The sequence below is a fragment of the Trachurus japonicus genome, chromosome 15 (assembly GCF_045865225.1).
Source record: "Trachurus japonicus isolate A0001 chromosome 15, Traja_1.0".
Lineage (NCBI taxonomy): Eukaryota > Metazoa > Chordata > Actinopteri > Carangiformes > Carangidae > Trachurus > Trachurus japonicus.
In genome coordinates, this window is record NC_140921.1 from 30,595,737 (window position 1) to 30,615,764 (window position 20,028).

Genomic DNA, 20,028 nt, shown 5'->3' on the forward strand with positions numbered 1-20,028 from the left:
ATTTGAGGCAGTGCCTCACCTACTGTCAGGAATAATTAAATTATTTAGTTAATCTAAGGTTTAATTATTTTTTTATTTCAGATAACTTTACCACAGGTTTAAATGTGTCAGCATTTGGTGATTTTCTCTGTTTACCTCCGGTCAGAAACCACTGTACGGTGTGTGTGTGGCTGACGCTACGCTGCCTCATTGCGTAACTCTACTGAGTGTGAGCGGCACGTACGTTCACGTTGCTTTCGTGAAGTGTAAACAAACAGACGCCCCCTCGGTTTTAGCGTCCAGCAGTTTAGCGGCAACAGCAGTGATGGATAACTGTACCGGAGAGGCTCAACAACTTTTTTTTAAACTTCATTTGAGGAATAAACGGCAGCTTTTACCTGACGGGAGACCAACGGCTGAGCTACGGCAGCTAACAGCTAACAGCTAACTAGTTTTACCTACTTTTCTCTCTCTCCCTCCCTCCCTCTCTTCTTTACACATGCACAGCCCAGGTTGTCTGTCATATCTGTTGTAAACCTTCCCACACAGCAGGAGACTCCGACGCGGATCCGCATTCAAGTCACCAAACCCGCGTGACTGTCACATTCGTTTGGCCGCCGCCTAGAGGATCAGCCCCGCCTCCAGGCAGAGCCGTTATTCTACCGTCAAACAGCGGATCCCGAACGGACCCGTGTCGGACGTGTGGACACGGACGCGCCTTTACTGTAACGGTCGAACACAGTAGTCCACACCGAGCCGAGACTAGAGGAGTCATCTTTCTTTGCTGGGACACGGTTGTGCTGAAGCCTCTAGTAAGTTTATTGATTTATTGATGTATTGCGACATTCACAGTAAACATTGGCCTTTGTGTTTTTAATCGTCATGTATATTAATGCTTGTAATGACGTTGTTTGATATTAGCACTGTTAGAACTTTTGTAGTTTTGTGCAACAGGCTAGGTTAGCTTCTAGCTGAGATGTGATGATGCACGTCTGTAGCTATTTTGTTTTAAAATGGGATAGCAATTTCGGGAGAATATGTTGTGGTTGTGTGACTAAAAAAACACACATTGTTATTTGGTAACGTTATGGTTATCTGTTTTAATGTATCGCAGCTGTTATGCTGTGTAACGTTAGCCTATGCTAGCGGTAACTTATGTAACTTAGCTGCTATTTCTCCGACCTCGACCTCCCATTTCCTCGATTTAAGTAGGCTATGCCCGGTGTTCCGACTCCCAGTAATTACGAGTCGCCCTCTTCATACACATTACGGTGTTTTTTTTTTTTTAAATAATTATTTTCTTTTCTTTAAAACTAACTAGCCGTTAGCGGCTAGTTAGCCGCTAACGGCTAGTTAGCCGCTCGGCTTTTATTTAAAAAATAAAAAACACCGTAATGTTTATGAAGAGGGCAACCAACTCCAACGTTACGGAGTTTAGAATGACTTTTTTAAGCCTCTCTTTGCTCCTCATGTCGTAATTCTCCGTGACTTTTCGCTAGCCGAGCGGCTAACGGCGCTGTTGTACTGTATATCAGCACGGGTGTGAGTCGGTCGTAGGCACGAGGCCGCACACCCGTGCTGATATACAGTACAACAGCACTCCCTCTACCTTTATTCATCCCACGACGGGGAAATTCACAAGTTACAGCAGCAGTACAAACACACTCACACATGCCATGCACACTGGCAATATTAATGTTTAAGCTTGTCAGTGCTTTATGATGATTAATATATGCTGAGAAACAAGATACAATTGTAAATCAAGCAGGAAAGACCAATAATTTGTGTTTAATGAATCAAATATAATCAGATATTGTTTTGGTCATAAATAGGCTATGTTTAATTCGCTGGGGAGGAGGGGCGGGCACACAGCTTTTCTTTTTTTTTTAACTTTTTTTTTTAAATAGTGAGGGCTGTCATTTTTGCTAAGCTTAAGTCAACTAAAGTTAGCTATTTTGTGTCTTCTATGTCCTGCCTTGAGTTTATGTTGTCTACACACCCACATACTTGACTTTTTTTCAACATTTTTTCTATTTTTACTGTGCAGATAATCCTCCAGCTAGGCCAATATTTGACATGTCTCTGGGTGCTGCTGTGTAGTGGTGAGTATTAGCCTACTATTCAATTGCTTTTGTTGGTTTTCGGGATGCACATTTTGAATTTTTTTTCTGACTGATGATAACCAACGCTTGTTAACCGATATGATTACAATGCTCTCGGGGGCGATCACTTTTTCTCTTTTGCGCAGCTCTGTTGTAACAGGTGATGCAGATCGATGTCCCTGTAGGCTACATTTGTTGTCTGGCCTTCTTTTATGATATTATTCCTTTTTTAATATTGTGAGTAAAGATAATTACTGCAAGTCCTATTGCCTTTAAGATTCTAATGTTCATTTTTTTTGTTGAAACTATTTTGGAGAGATATGTCTAATAATCAGTCTTCATTACAACACAAAATAATATGGCACCACAAACTAAACCAATTTCCATTTGTCTTTCTTTCTCTAGTGAATGTGGCAGTGTAAAGGGTGTTCAGTTGCTGTGCAATATTTGACATGTCTCAGGGTGCTGTGTCAAAGGCTCTGCAGTAGTGGTGAGTATTACTAAATCAGTTGTTGTTTTCTGAGTTTATTGTTTTTTTTTCATTTATGTATATTATTTTTAAACAATTACTCAGTAATGAAAAAGAAATAGGGGGCATCATTGCACCAATGGATGAAGTAAATATATTCTCTGGGTTGGGGGTGTAACAACTGATTGTCTTCAAGACAAAAATGCCTTTTACCAGGACAAATGAGAATTTTCACAGACATGAACTCAAACAACACAACTTCTCCTCTGCTTTTCTGCCGTAGGATGATGACGTGGATATGGGAAGAGAATGCGTCCTAAAGACCCTCTGCGTTTACCTGAATGAGGACCCGGAGAATCTATTGAGAGAGTATGTGGTAAGTAGCTATTACTTAGGTTTAGTATGTTGAGATGTTATCTTTCGTATTTTATATAAACTTTAAAACATCTACTCATTGTAATTACTTTACAGTCAGCTAAGTTGTAGGATAATATGGTAGTGCTCTTAATATCAAAGTGTGTGTTTATTTTTCATTAAAGGGATAGTTCGGGTCTTTTGATATCTATCTATACCCTTGTTTTAGCACAGAGCTAAAGGGAGAGCTTCATGAACCTGATGTGATGCTGAACCTCATCAGATGGAGTTCCATAGACTGTAGGAAAGAGGTTAGAGCAGAGAAGAGTGATCGTTGCAGCGCAGTCCATGGTGGAAGATCAGACCAACAAATATACAGACAGACAGCGTGCATCACCTCCAAGGATGGTGCTGCTGGAAAAAAAAAAAGAACAGCACTCCTCTGCAGCCAGCTGACGTGTAGCTCACCTGCAGCTGTCAGAGGATCCTCGCTCTTTCTTTAGCCTGGCGTTTGGATGCACTTTGTTCAACATGTGAAGATCTAACCACCATCTGACCACCGGTCAGCTGAGCCAGCTAACAGAGTGGACGTGGCTGGTGTGTAGGCTCGCTATTTTATAACGGCAAGAAAAAATAATCGTCCTGATAGTGTCTACATTTGTCCGGCTGATCTTCCATCACGGACTGCGCTGCATTACTGATCATCACCCGGTCACCCTGTCTGTCACAGCTGCAGCTGTGGTCTGACTTCAGCTTGTTGCTTCCCTGTCCCTCCTCTCTGTGTCTGCCCGTTCTAACTCCATCTGATGAGGTTCAGCATCACATCAGGTTCATAAAGGTCTCCCCTTGGCTCTGTGCTAAAACAAGGGATGGCTTCATCACTTGTGTCATAATCAGATATGTTTACGTGAACTATCCGAGCAATAAACTCCATGAAACAGCTGATGGAAATGCGCACAGCCGTCTAGAGGCGGCAGCGCGCAGTGATACGGAGGGAGAGAAAATAGCAGCAAGCGATTGTGAGGTCAGACTTTTTTGTGGACAACGGTTTTGTGATGCAAATGTGCTGAGGTTGAAGTTTAGGTGACACTGTGACAGGTCTCTGTACGTCTTGACCACATGTCAGCTGTTCAGCTGTAGTAGAGGAGAACTCAGCTGTTTTCAGCTCTGCCGCACGTAGCGGTTTTTTTTTTTTTTTTTTAGGAGCTCCGGTATATTGCGGCTTTATGCGGGAGGACACGCGATAAACTACAGCTGATCCAATGTATTTATCTGAGCTTGGTCACCGTGAGAGGCGCTTTGAGCCGCGTTCATATTAAGTTACACCTGACGCAGGACAGGGCATTTTGACAGGTCTGCGCTCACATCAGCTGTGTTTATTTACCCTCACCCTGTCACATAAGCGATCTCGAAATTAAACATGGTATGACCTTGACTCCCTATATATCTGTCTGTTTGATTACAGGTGCTGTAAGAAAAAATACAGTGACAGGTCAGCCACAGATGACGAGGTGACCAAACACGCCCATCCACCTTGCGGCAGATTGTGCAGCGAGGAGACGTGTCCCGCCTCCATCCACGCGAGAACCCCAGTAGCATGTACTTTAAAAGAATAAACAATATTTGTATTGAACTTCTTGTCGTTCACCAGTTATTCATTTTCTGATATTTTAGCTTCACATTTCATTGAAGTTGTAGCCTCATTTTGTACAGTAAGTTGATGTCTTGACTTGAACCTTTTCTGTATATTGACAATAGTGTTGGGTTAAAAATGCAAGGCAATGCAGATTTAAGCTTGGTGTAGAAGTCTAGGCTAGGCATAGTTATAGTTTTAGTTTAAGCTATTTTATGGAGATTTTGAAAATGATGAACGGGTCCAAAACGGACCCGGGCCAGAGGTTTTTTTTGCGTCCGCTTCGGATCCGCGGCGGATTTGCGTGTCCCGAACGGACCCGGGCCAGAGGTATTTTATAAGTCCGTTGCGGGTCCCAAACGGATCCGGGCCAGAAGGTTATTATGAGTCTGTTGCGGATCCGCGGCGGATTTGCGGGCCCCGAACGGACCCGCCGCGGAGGTATGATTTAAATCGCGGATGCGGACCGGATGCAGCGCGGATCCAGGACGGGTCCGCGATCCGCCTTCGTAGCGGATCCGTCACGGAGTGCAAGTGGACTCCGATACGGGTCCGTTTCGCGGGTCCGTTCCGGAAGCCGCGCTACATCCGCGGCGGGTCCGCGGCGGACTCCTTTTGCTATGTGGGTTGTAATAATAGCTAGTTGAGTACAGTTAACACTATTGTTGCTTTGTTTTGAGTGTGGATTAATTGTTAACAGTTTGTTGTGTAATGTGAGCGGTGGTTCAATATCCTGTTATTGATGAGTTGGATTTTAATAACAGCTGATAACTGTGTAGATGGCGTGGATTGTGATGAGAAGGTGTTGCACACATTTTAAGAGTTATCTGTGCAAAACCTGTTTGTTGTGACTTTCTTGCGTGATGAGCTGATTTGCTGACTGTGAAGACTGAGAGGAGGGGACAGCATTGCACTGTCGGACCTGGGTTTCTGCTCCGTGTCCGGAGACGGACTGCAGAGCAGCTGTGAAAATGTTCTGATTGATGGGGAGTGAAGCGCTGCGCCGCAATGTGGTAACTTATTGTTGATTTCACGGGTCTATTGTCAGTCTCATGTAGACAGCTGATAGTCTGTGTATGAGTCGGCAAGAAGTTGAGCACATAGTGACAGTCTGTCATGTGCGCATTTACAGTGGCAGCTTTGGTCTGGAGCCCTGTGTATTAGACTACATTTGTATCGCGCATTCCTAATAGGCCCACTACAGGGTCTCGCCCCATCTGCATGAACCAGTCAGCTACGCCACTGACTACAGTAATCATCATAGTGTATTGGTAGGAAAGACCATTTAAATCTGTATCAAATATCGATTAATGAATTAATCGATAATTTGCATGTTGGTCTTGGTTAAGTACCACCTTGAAAAAAAAAACAATGTTTTGTTGCTTAAGCTATTCAGTCATTCAATGGTATACTAAAATCCATGTGAAAAAAATGCTTCTCACTGTTCTCAGGTCAAATATTTATATGCGATTAAAATGCAATTAATTGCGATTCAAAGCCTCTAATTAATTAGATTAATTGTTTTAATTGAGTCCTGGCCCTATTACACAAGATAAACACACACACACACACACACACACACACACACACACACACACACACACACACACACACACACACACACACAGTTAAACTAATGTGGTTACAGCTCCTCCATATCAGTGCTTATAGAAAGATGATCATGTGTCTGTCTGATCAGCTCTGTCTTGACCTTAAAGCAGAAATAAGTGGTCCGGTCGTTTTCGCTAATGCTGCGTTCCAGGCAGGCTTTTGAAATCGTAAATTACAGCTTCAAGTCACAACTTACGACTTTGGCGTTTCAGGCAACCCACTCGTGTTTTTCGGACCTGTTTTACCGGTGAAAGTCACTATAACGGCCACTCGTAACTTCCGACCGGTGAACTCGTACTAGATCGAACTGGTACGACTTCACGGTCGGAAAAATACGAGTTTCCTTGAACGCACCATAACAGTCCTCGTCCCTACGTCGCCACATTCACGGCGTTCCTTGGCTGCACACACAGCCCTGCATGCCGTTCTCTCTCCTCATTGGATAAAAACTGTAGGATACGATAAATGTTTTCTCCTCGGCTCAGAGCAGAGCAGAGGGACTGACAGACCCGTGTTTCAGACCAAACACTCTATGTAAGTGATTGCTGTCTGAAGATATAACTATTTAAGACTTATATTAACACAAATATATCACTTACTTCTGCTTTAAGATCGTGGGTTTGATTCCCATGTTGACAGAGATGGCACAACCGGCAGTAGCTCCCGTGGCCCATTCAAAATTTCCCGAGAGGAAATTTTCTAGTTTTTTTATCTTGTTCTGCCAAACTGAGCATCTGGCTGACACACTATTCTCCTACTGTCAGTGTGGAGGTAGTCTCGCCTGCCAGTCCCTCCTCCAGAAAAGAAGGAGAGTCTGGCTGCTCCGCCTATGATTCTGCGATCAGAGAAAAAAACGCTCCGGCCGTTTGGAATTCTTTCAACCAGTCACAATCATTGTGGTCGGCGCCGTAGCAACGCCGTAGCAACGCCGTAGCAACGGCGCGCTTGCAAAATATTGCCGGTTGTAAACTGGATTTCGGTCCGCGGTGTAACGACGGTCGGCATCCGTCAACGGATATTTATTATTTTGTTCGGTTTAAGGGCGGTTGGCAACCACTGACAGATATGTATTCTTCTGTTCGGTTCATGACACGGATCCATGGTTCGGTTCCTGTTGTTGTTTGTTGATGTTTCCCTTTACCGGGCGGACTGTGAAAGCTGCAGCACGGAGGCGGGACTTCCGCCGGGTGGCTCATTCCGACCAATCAGAGGCTAATCGCAGCAACGCACTTCCGTCAGGCCAGACTAGTGTGGAGGAAATCTTTATCATGCGATGGAAAAAATGAATTTCTGTCAGAATGTAAATTAGTGGGCCTGTCCGAACATCTAATCTAAAGCAGGACTGGTTAGCTATAGGTCTACATTAATTCATTCATTATTAATCATCCATTTTCAACAGCAGCATGTGTACAGATGATACTGGATACAGGCTACAGCTGCAGCTCTTAGAGCAGGGGTCTTCAACGTTTTCCAGGCCAAGGACCCCCAAACTGATGGAGAGATGGAGCGGGGACCCCCTACTTATATTGTATAAAATTGTGTTTTATATTTAACGAGTCCTGTATTGCCAGGAAATGATAATACATACGTAGTCTATGAAAAAAAGTGGAAAAGTCAGGGGGCAGGGGCCCACTTTAGTATTCTTTCAGGGGGCCCAGAATTCCTAGCAACGGCCCTGGTGCCATATGCCAAAAGTGCCATATTCTCGACTATAAATCACGCTTTTTTTTTAGGAGTTTAGTCAAAGGGACTTAGCCTATATAAAAAATATATGCCATGCCATGATCACAACAGGTCACAACTATGCTTGTGGTAACTGAACGCTGCTACTGCACCAATGAAAGAATTACTAAACCATAAAAAGACAGAGAAAACAAAGCAGTGTTTCCCCTACTGTTTTTTTCTCTGGCTTTTTATGCATTTATTTTGAAAGGGCAGCTGGAGAGAGACGGGGGCGCGGAGAGAAAGTGAGAGGGGGGATTGACACAATGGGACAGTCGGAGGGTCGCTGCAGCGGCCGTGCTCTACCAAGACTCGTGACCAGCGTTCTAAATTAACTTTTTAGATCACCAGCCAATTTGGCTGGTAACTTTCTAAAGTTACCAGCCAATCAGAATTTCCACTAGCCAAATTTTTTCCGGTGAAAATAAGAGAGATTCTTTACGTTCATACTGTGTTTCCCATGAAAACAGCATGTTTTTAGCCTAGCTATCATACTGACAACTGAAATAATTACTTTCAGGTATTGTGCCTCCTCTATTACAGTTTTTCTCCATTGGTTTGGCTCATTTTTCAAAACAGAAATCATATTCTCAAAACAACATGGACAAACCTCCAAACCACTTGGCAAATGTTCACAAAAGAATTGTATTTCTCATTAATTTCATCACATTGTAGCCTAAATGTCTTCGTACATCTTTGCAAATGATTAAGTACAGATAATGTGTGATGTCAAACCTTATAAGCTACTCTTACCCTAAAATCCTGTTTTTATTATTTTATTTTATCATTTATTTATTTATTCAGTTTTACACACAACTGTATTCTGTTAGCTAGACAAAAAAAAGAAAATAGTCCAGTAACTATTGTCAATGAAGGACTGGGCTAAGACTGAGAGGTGGACATGAGGGATATTTCAGTGTTTCTCTTCTATAAAACACATTCTACATCTGGGGGCATAGCTCTGGGAAACAGGGGAGAACCAGCTGGACAGGGAACCAGGATTTGACACAACACGACAAGCACTGAGAGCCAGGTAGTATGCGCTGCAGGTGAGGCAGGTCCGTGCAGCTGATCGATTCACATGACATGCAGTTTGCTTGCTGCCTCCCAAAAAGTTGAGCTTTTTCATCTGTGCACCGCACGAAAAAACAAACAAACCGCGACGCATCGTCTGCCGCCGCTATGGCTTCACCTGTTGTGAGCGGGCATGTGGCGCGTCTACACGTTGCATCTGAACGGTCCCATGCACGCACACACGCTTCACCCAAGCGGGCCGGTGTGAGTCGCGAGCGACGTGTTGGAGTCTCCTCTCTGCTGTAGCGTGAAACACCGGCCTGCGCGCAGCCAATGGGCGTCTGATACGTCATCACGTAGCATGCAGTGTTCATGGGAAATATAGTAAGTGCTGCCAGGGGGACAAATGACTGAGAACAGTAGAGCGGCTCTGGCCGTGATGATTGCCTTGTGCATCACCGGCCAAACTGGCTAGTAAGTCTTTATTAACACCCGCCAAAATGATTTTTTACCCGCATTTGGCGGGTTGGCGGGTGTTAATTTAGAACCCTGCTCGTGACTCACCTCCAACCGTCAGCGCCGCGGTCATCGGAGCTGATTCTGGGAACATTTACACCGGGCCCGCCGTGTCATGTCTCGGTTCCACGGAGCGTTTCAGTGACGGTGTCACGGCCTGACGCTGCTTCATTGTTGCTGCGCTATGAGCAGACGTGGCGGCTGTTATGGGACTGTTCTATAGTGGTAGTTCCCCCCCCTAGCGTTTGCATGGAAATGGTATGGCCCGACTGAAAGCAGGAAGTGCTGTGTTGTTTATGTCTCTGGCGCGAGTTCTCAATACAGTTCATGTGATAGACACGGTTCATGTCTCCTCTCCTTTATTACACACAAACATGGTGTCAGAAGTAAATAACCAAGTCAAATAGCTAAGCAACACCGAAGAAGACATCAGCATCACGATGGCGTCCGCAATACCACCACCTGGAGAAATGAAATTGACCGGCGACCTCGCAAACAACTGGGACGAATTCAGGTCGGAGTTTGAAGACTACATGCTGGCGACGGGTCTAAACGAAAAAGAAAAAGATGTACAGGCAGCAACCCTGCGACGGGTGATGGGCAGTGAATGTCGACACATATATAAACATAATTTGGGACTTTCAGCGGAGCAGGCGAAAGACCCCGCAGCTATCCTTGACGCTTTGGAGGCGCATTTCAAGCCAGCCAGGAACGTGATATTTGAGAGATACATCTTCGGCAACTGCAAGCAGGACGAAGGAGAACCCATCGATGCATTCGTAACGTGCCTACGAGAGAGGGCTGCGTCCTGTGAGTACGGAGACCTTAAAGAGGATCTGATAAGAGACAGACTGGTGCTAGGCGTGTGTGATGAGGCTGTGCGCCGTCGCCTGCTCAGAGAGAAAAAGCTCACACTCGCATCAGCCATAGAAATATGCCGGGCGGCAGAACTGACGGATATGAGTTTGAAAGCAATGACACACGACAGACCTCCGGAGACAGTGCATGCAGCAGACAGCCGTCGGCCGCGGGCTGCACCCAGGCAGACCCGCCACGACAGGTTTCAGAATCAGCCGCCTGGCGCGAGCGAAGGCGCAACATGCAGGTTTTGTGGCAACATACACAGGCGCGGACGTGAACTTTGCCCCGCATATGGCAAAAACTGTCGCTATTGTGGAACAGCAAACCACTTCGCAAAAATGTGCATGAAGAAGGGCCAAACCACTAGACAATTGAACACAACAGACACCGAATACCCGGAGGATATGAGCCCGTCTGACACAGAAGCACACATATATAGCCTATTTGCAAAACACACTGAGTTTGTTTGTGAATTGTTGGGCGTGAGTAAAACATGCTTTGCGGGTTTGTGGAGTTTTGGCAGTAATTTCACCCCATAGTCATGTATCTTTTGATAAGGCATGCAGGGTCATGTTAAAATTTACTGACTCCGACAGGGGGGTCATGTAAAAAAAAAAAAAAAAAAAGTCCCGTGAATTCCTCCGGTGGCACTGATGATAAATAACGAACAGTCCCTAGTATATTTCCACTCCCCCTGATACACACATGAATCCATGACCAGCAGGGCTCGTTTCCCAACTGTCTCATTCTGCTCCTCTGTGTTTCAACAGAATTCCCAAACTTTATTGAAAGATAGGTTCTGGATTGCCCCACCCTCTGTGATCTCCAGCCTTCAGCACTTGAACTTCTTCTTGCTATTGAATTGAAGTGGACAAAGGGTGAGTCACATGTTCCTCCCCAAGAAATCTCTGATCTTTGGTTCCTCAACTGGTGCATCATAATGGTAATGTGAATCATCTTCCTGTGCTCCAGCGTATTGTTTAAAGTTGCCTGAGCGTGACTGATCGCTGTGCAGCATCTACAAGAAGAAAATCTGCCTTAATGAAAATAAACCTATACTTTGCACAAAGGTCCAGTGTCAATACTTCAGTGTGAAACAATCTGTGGGTTCTCACTTTGCACATAGCTCAACTAGTTGAACTTTTTTGATGGAATAAATACCCCTTTTGTTATATCCACGTCTGTCCTGGAGTCGTGCATTTGAGTCCACCAGTTTTGAGTCAAAGGAATTAGTATTTCCAGATTTTTGTCTTAATAACTGAATGTTTTTACTCTTTTTCTTCCTTCTTCTTCTTATGAGGAAATCCTACGTCCATGCACAAAAAATAACGAAACTTTGCACAAAGGTCCAGTCCCATGCCAGATTTCCTCAGCTGCAAACACAAGCCGATAGTCCGCATGGTGGCGCTACAGCAGGCCTCTAAAGTTCAAAACTTTGAAAATTCATAACAGATCAACCATATGTGCTAGCTTTGCAGCTTTCACCAAAATGGAGCCCCAATACTGAAGAAAGCCTTGTACTTAAACATCAAATTTTCACTTATGGAGCTATAGTAATCAATCACTTACCATCATGTCAATGCTGTAATATGTGTATATTTAGATTTTTGTCTTGATGACTGATTTTTTATTTATTTTTTACTGTGGTTTGAAATCTGCCTTTACGCAGCTGCTATCATGTGACTGGCTTAGTCAATTTGTGAAGCCTCACTTCAGGTTCAACATATAGCCACTTAAGTGAGATAGAAAATGGACTTAGGTGTCAGAGGTTGTGAGTTCAAGCTGCAACTGATGCAAAAGAACATTATAATGTCAACTGTCTTGTCTTCCTATTCTCCTGTTTGTTTCTCAGAATTGCCTAAATTTGCCAAAAATAGCCCAGACTGGACCCATCGCTGCACAGCAGCTATAACTCTTTTTTGATTCCTTGAGCATGAATTAAAGCAGAAGTAAGTGATATATTTGTGTTAATATAAGTCTTAAATAGTTATATCTTCCGACAGCAATCACTTACATAGAGTGTTTGGACTGAAACACGGGTCTCTCAGTCCCTCTGCTCTGCTCTGAGTCGAGGAGAAAACATTTATCGTATCCTACAGTTTTTATCCAATGAGGAGAGAGAACGGCATGCAGGGCTGTGTGTGCAGCCAAGGAACGCCGTGAATGTGGTGACGTAGCGACGAGGACTGTTATGGTGCGTTCAAGGAAACTCGTATTTTTCCGACCGTGAAGTGGTACCAGTTCGATCTGGTACGAGTTCACCGGTCGGAAGTTACGAGTGGCCGTTATAGTGACTTTCACCGGTAAAACAGGTCGGAAAAACACGTGTGGGTTGCCTGAAACGCTACAAAGTCGTAAGTTGTGACTTGAAGCTGTAATTTACGATTTCAAAAGCCTGCCTGGAACGCAGCATTAGCGAAAACGACCGGACCACTTACTTCTGCTTTAAGTGTAACTGTATTAAATGTACTTATACTCTACAAATGGACTGAATACATTTATTGCAGAAACTGATAAACTTCAGATGACTGGTAGGCAGACTCTCTCAGACTTTTATTGTTTATTTCCCTTCTCTTTCAGTCTCTGCAGCCAGACGACATCATAAACCTATGGTCGCTCTTCAATCTACTTCCCAGTAAGAAGCAAACATGGCAAAGAGCTGGAGATTTGTGTCCCTCTTCTGCAGGAGTAAAGCTTTGATCATCTCTCCAATGGTCTAATTGTTCTGGGCACTGTGGCTGTCCTGACTCTGTACAACATCTACGCCTTTAAGTGTCCATGTTCTTGGAGTAACTTCGATTACGGCTTGGCTGCCATCCTCGCTCCAGCAGGGTTGTTTTTCCTCTCTGGAATACTGATAAACAGGAGCACCTGGGACCTGGTGTCTGAGTGTCGGCTCAGGAAGTGTCAGAAGCTGTCTGGAGCCAGCGCCTGTGCACTGATGGGAAACATCATAGGTCGAGCTACTGTGGCCCCGTTGACATGGGTGTTCATCTCTCTGTTAGACGGCCGGTCCTACGCGTGTGCCCTCAGTGAGACTATCGACACCGATTCACTGAAAGGCATCGGCTATGAGATTCGGTCCAAAGTTGAGAAATTACCATGTTTACTTGCAACAGGGACGCTGGCACCCTTCTGGAGTGAAATTGAGGGTCAACTGAAGCATGATTCTAAGGTTTGTATTGTTTTGTCTTCAATAGACTAGGCCTATATCTGATGCTTTTACCTCTGTAGATACCACTCAGGTCTGTGCCTTGGAAGCTTTTATGACTTACTGATTTGTTACAGAGAATGAAATAAATTTTCCATCAATCCATCTGTCTTCTTCTGCTCATCGGGGACAGCAGTCTGAGCAGGGACACCCAAACTTCAAACTAAAATAAAATAAAAATATATACAAATATATAGCATCTTTCATACATATAAAATACAACACAAAATGCTTTACCAGTTAAAAGACCCAACCCCACCCCACACACACACTTAAGCACACGTGCAAGTCCTACACTCTACTCACTCACTTAGGCATGCACACACATACAGCCGCAAACATACACTGGTTATGATACGATATGGCTGGGCACTGGGGATCCAGGTGAGGAAAGCATCGTTGGGGAGCCATCCACCCCGGGAACCCAACCAGGACAGACAGGGGAGCCCACACCACGGCTGTGGTGCGGTGCCCAGCAGCCCCCAGGGCGGTAGGCTCTTTTTTTGAAAAAAGGTCCTATGTTCCCCACTGTTACCGGGGAACATAGGACCTTTTTTCAGAAAAAGGGTCCTATGTTCCCCAGTATGTATTGCGACCAGGGAACATAGGACCCTTTTTGGGAAAAACGGGGAACATAGGACCCTTTTTCAAAAAGAGGGTCCTATATTCCCCTATAGGGGAACATAGAACCCGGGGAAGGACCCGGGGAACATAGGACCCGGGGAACATAGGTATGCTCCCGGCAGGCAGTACTGGAAACTGAAAGACACCAACCTCCCACTTGGTTCTTTTCACACACCCATTATAAAGGGTTAGATATTGTCACAAGATGCAGTTTATTAGTTGTTACAGGTTTTAAAATCCTGCTGTGGACTGGCAGGAGAAATGACTTGGATTGCAGCACAGGAAATTAACTAGCTGACATCTTGATTGACTCTAGATGTTGATTTCACCTCTCTCTGTTGTTTTCCAGGTGATCGCCTGGATGGTGATGGCAGCCGTGTGTCTGATGGTCCTCCTGTTCCAGTGTATAAAGCACTGCGCCTGTCTCTTAAGCAACCGGCAGGAGGACTACTGGTCCCAGTACCACTCCAGTGAGAACATCATCTTCCAGCGCACATCAGCGGTCCATGCTCGTCTTCTGGCTGCAGAGAACGTGAAGAACTTCTTCAGCTTCGTGGTGCTGGATGAAGAGGAGAAGGGGCAGCTGGCTGAACACCAGAGTGCTGCTCCCATCAGCAGCTCACAGTGGAAGAGAGTGCCTCTGTACAAATGGAATACACACAGTCTGGAGAACGACGTGAAGTCCACAGAGGAGGAGATGAAGGTGCTCAGTTAACAGCATCCTCCAGCTCAGTGACACATCGACTTCCATCGTATGAGTGTCACTTTGTTCTGTCAAATGTAATACTTTTGCCCTTTTGCTGTTTCATATATTTCGACAGCACTTGATAAGAAATGTTTTTTGTGGTTGCCGTTGAGCTCAGTGGGTAGAGCAGGCGTCCCATCTGCAAAGGTTATAGTCCTCGCTACAGCTGGTGGCGGATCAAATCCCCACTCGGTTGGCCCTTTGCTGCATGTCATTCTCCCTCTCTCTGTCTCCTCATTTCCTGTCTCTCTTGACTATACTACTATATTAAAGGCAAAAAGCCCAAAGATATACCTTATAAAAAAGAAATATTTTGTTTACAGAATGAACCACAAGTGTAACTTATTCAACCTTGTGGTGAAGTCAGGGTTGAAACCAGTGTATCCGCAGGATTTTACTATCAGGTTTATTTTGCACTTAAAGCAGAAGTAAGCGATCCGGTGGTTTTGGCTAACTTATTGTCAGCAGATGGAGTTAGCAGTCCCCGCCCTCGTCCCTACGTCACCACATTCACGCGCATCCCTTGGCTGCACACACAGAGAGGACCGCCCCTTTATGCCGTTCTCTCTCCTCATTGGATAAAGGTTGTAGGATACAAGGAAAGTTTTCTCCTGGGCTTACAGCAAAGCAGAGTGACTGACAGACCCGTGTTTCAGACCACACACTCTATATAAGTGATTGCTGTCGGAAGACAGAACTATTTAAGACTTTTATTAAAGTCTTTATTAAAGGTATAAAATACCGCTTACTTCTGCTTTAAGCTGTCTAATTGTGTTAGGACATTAAAGTAATATTGTTGTTCAGTGTGGGGAAAAATGTGATACTATAACATGTCATCCTGCATACTGTGAGGAAAATGTTTTTTATCCCCTAATGAATGTTTTATAAAGCCACATGAGATTTTTTTTGGAGAAAATCTGACTGTTTCCTCTGGGATGTCATAAATAAAGGAACAAAATTACATCAAAAATAATCTTTCATTTTTCTTTAGATTCTCAGTGATGAAGGACGGGGTTGAGCTTGATGGCAGGATCGTGAGAAATTACTGATGAGCGACAGGGAGAGTGATGGGTTATGCACCTATCCAGTGGTTTATACTTTTAAAAGAAATTTTGCCAAAATGTGTGAATCAAAACGGCTTATCATATGTTACCAAAGCTTAAACCACCGCTCTGATCTGATCAGACACCAGTCAGACTTCTATGGGAGAAATTTTGGGACTTTATTATCCACATATATGTGAGTAGAAATCAATACAAATATGACCGGATTTACAAATGTATATATAATTAATATAAATGTACATACATATGTGAGTAGAAATCAATACAAATATGACCGGATTTACAAATGTATATATAATTAATATAAATGTACATACATTTGTAAATATATTTTCGAGATTTTAATATAAAATATGCTTGCCTTTGTGTGTGCAGTCGTACAGTCTGCATTTGTGAATATATTTTATATATTTGTGGATCTCTGTTGTGCTCTCGTGTCTACGGCGTAATTTTGACACACTCCTACTGTGCTGCAAGATGCACAAACAAATGCATGCCGATTTGAATGTGAAGAACGGCAAAGCCCTCAATTCACGGAATGTCCACCAGATGGCAGTGTTGCGCAGGTACAACCAAAGCAAGCTACTTGAGCTATTAAATCCGTGTATCATTCGTTCATTCGTTTTTCAAAATAAAACCAAAAATAAGAAAACGAAAAAACAACTCTTTTTCTCAGTATTCGTTTCCAAAACTAAAATGAAAAACGGATAACGACTCGTTTTTTCAGTTTTCGATTTTATGCTCAAATGAATAATGGAAAAAAACGGATAACGAGCGTTTCTCGTTTCATGTTTCTGAAGTGCAATGAGCCAGAAATGACCGTGATCCGGAAGTGACAGTCTCTGCCTTTACTGCTAGAGCCCGCAAAGTAAAGGATAATGTATAGTTCGGAACCTGAAGGGGTTTATTTCTCCATAACAACCGACCAACTATACATTATCCTGCTTATTACACAGTTTACGAGTGAAATTAATTTGAAACATATGTTGATCAAAATACATGTCAGCCCGAGTCAAAACGTAACCTGTACTGACGTAATTGACTATATTCATGGAGACCACTGACATCTGCGTGATTGAGTGGCTCACAGAGGTAGACAGGTAGTTTCTGATGCATGGACTTTTGCTGAAGCAGGATCGAGTCCGGCTCCACGCGAATATGTGAAGATTATTTTTTCTTCACTTTATTTTTTTTTCATGTGGCTGGTACGTAGTACTCACTCACAGCAGCATATTCGCTGCAGTAGATGTGAACTGTGGCTTGAAACTCGCTGTTACTGTAATATGTTGTGTTGTGACGGAAGCGCAAAACAGCTGCAGCTGTTCCGTACGGTAACCAGTTAAATCAGAAACCAGTTGGGCCATAACACCGGCCAGATGCTGCTCTCTGATTGGTCCATCGCTGCGACCGTCGTCAAGTATAACAGACCGCTGCTAGGGACGCTGCTCTGATCAGCGCAGCTAGGAAAAGAGAAACTATGCAGGATATTTACCTTTTACCGTCATTAAACAGCTTCGGACTAATTGTGATTTTAGATGTGTGATGAAATGACTTGTAACTTGTTACAAGCAGAGTGGAGGCTGCTTCCACGTCGTGGCTGGAAACCAAACCTGCTGATCAGAGCCTCTGATCCATAGACTGTATAAAAAGCTCTGACCCGGTGTCAGCTCTCCTCTCGTCCCGGTGGCACCGCGAGTCCGCGACACAAACGCACCCCGTAAACAGTAAATCTCTTGTTTATGACAGATACCACTACACACATTGTATGTATCAATCAATCGATCCACTGATTGATTATCAAAATTCCATACAACCTGTCGGGATTTATTTATCGCGAATATGCTGCTGTGAGTGAGCACTACGTACCAGCCACATGAAAAAAAATAAAGTGAAGAAAAAATAATCTTCACATATTCGCGTGGAGCCGGACTCGATCCTGCTTCAGCAAAAGCCCATGCATCAGAAACTACCTGTCTACCTCTGTGAGCCACTCTATCACACAGGTGTCAGTGGTCTCCATGAATATAGTCAATTACGTCAGTACAGGTTACGTTTTGACTCGGGCTGACATGTATTTTGATCAACATATGTTTCAAATTAATTTCACTCGTAAACCGTGTAATAAGCAGGATAATGTATAGTTGGTCGGTTGTTATGGAGAAATAAACCCCTTCAGGTTCCGAACTATACATTATCCTTTACTTTGCGGGCTCCAGCAGTAAAGGCAGAGACTGTCACTTCCGGATCACGGTCATTTCCGGCTCATTGCACTTCAGATCAAAATTGCATGAAACATGAAACGAGAAACGCTCGTTATCCGTTTTTTTCCATTATTCATTTGAGCATAAAATCGAAAACTGAAAAAACGAGTCGTTATCCGTTTTTCATTTTAGTTTTGGAAACGAATACTGAGAAAAAGAGTTGTTTTTTCGTTTTCTTATTTTTGGTTTTATTTTGAAAAACGAATGAACGAATGATACACGGATTTAATAGCTCAAGTAGCTTGCTTTGGTTGTACCTGCGCAACACTGCCATCTGGTGGACATTCCGTGAATTGAGGGCTTTGCCGTTCTTCACATTCAAATCGGCATGCATTTGTTTGTGCATCTTGCAGCACAGTAGGAGTGTGTCAAAATTACGCCGTAGACACGAGAGCACAACAGAGATCCACAAATATATAAAATATATTCACAAATGCAGACTGTACGACTGCACACACAAAGGCAAGCATATTTTATATTAAAATCTCGAAAATATATTTACAAATGTATGTACATTTATATTAATTATATATACATTTGTAAATCCGGTCATATTTGTATTGATTTCTACTCACATATGTATGTACATTTATATTAATTATATATACATTTGTAAATCCGGTCATATTTGTATTGATTTCTACTCACATATGTATGTACATTTATATTAATTATATATACATTTGTAAATCCGGTCATATTTGTATTGATTTCTACTCACATATATGTGGGTAATAAAGTCCCAAAATTTCTCCCATAGACTTCTATCCCTAAAGCTGCATGTGAGTGAGTGAGTCCTGCACAAACTGAAATGCAGAGGAGCAGAATGAGCCCTGCTGTCCATGAGGTGTGATCATGGATCCATGGATGTGGTGCGATAATAATCTGTAAAAATAATCTTTTATTTTTCTTTAGATTCTCAGTGATGAAGAATTGGGCTGAGCTTGATGGCAGGATCGTGAGTAATTAATGAATGAACGATAGAGAGAGTGATGGGTTATTTGTATTTATTTGATTTGATTATAAAAAATCAGGGGACAGTAGCCTACATATCATTAGACACTTTCATGTAGGATTATAGCATCAGCTAATTTCCATTCTTTGTCCCTAGGCAGGTTGATGTTTAACATTGTAATTTATAATACAGAGATATACTAATAATAAAAAGGTTTAAAAAAGTACAGTAACAATTGAAGTGACAGGTAGGCTACAGCACACCATAGACAGACAATGACGCATGACAGACCAAGAATAAGAATAAAGTGATCATTGATTGGTAAAGTGCTAGAGTGCTAAAGTGATTTAAGTGCTAAAGTGCTAGAGTTATAAGGTGCTGAATGGATATTGCACGTTGCCCAATTGCACATATTTTGCACACACAGACGTGTGTGTGCCAGTGTTATTGCACATGTTAGCATACATAGATGTAACTAAGCACTATTTCAAATTTGTATACACATGTAGGCCTATGTAAGCATAAAAGGTCACCAGGCTGGCCCGTCTCCAGCATCATTCACAACAACTACAAATACACACAAATAATATGTATACAAATATCACATACAGTACACATGACAATACAGAATGTCCCATGACGTTCAGTGTGGGTGCAGTTTTGATTTTTCAGTAGCCAAATTTTTAAATGCTTCGTAAAAGAAGTAAGAGTCATGTACAGTACTGTATGTCACTTGGTATCGTGTTCCATGAGTGAGATGCTCGATATGAAAGAACTGGCTGCCCCAAGGCACTTGTCCTGAATGGGACCAGACAATCACCTCTGGACCCTGCTCTAGTTGACCTGTTTGTATTTACCTTTACAAATTCTTTTAACGGCGGTGGTGCTATAGTCCATGAATAATCTT

At 43.2% G+C, this 20,028-nt stretch overlaps 1 protein-coding gene and 1 long non-coding RNA gene across 2 annotated transcripts; both read left to right on the forward strand.

The window, feature by feature from the left end:
* Positions 1–558: 558 nt before the first annotated feature.
* LOC146973939 (uncharacterized) lies at positions 559–2,542 on the forward strand. The gene is made up of 3 exons (XR_015037692.1): positions 559–791; positions 2,027–2,081; positions 2,487–2,542. It is a non-coding gene; the product is annotated as an uncharacterized LOC146973939 (long non-coding RNA).
* A 10,367-nt stretch (positions 2,543–12,909) lies between these two features.
* LOC146973940 (calcium homeostasis modulator protein 2-like) lies at positions 12,910–14,811 on the forward strand. Its single transcript, XM_085799358.1, is given in 3 exon segments — positions 12,910–12,966; positions 12,969–13,436; positions 14,446–14,811. Coding segments are annotated over 3 exon segments (891 nt in total).
* Positions 14,812–20,028: the final 5,217 nt, after the last annotated feature.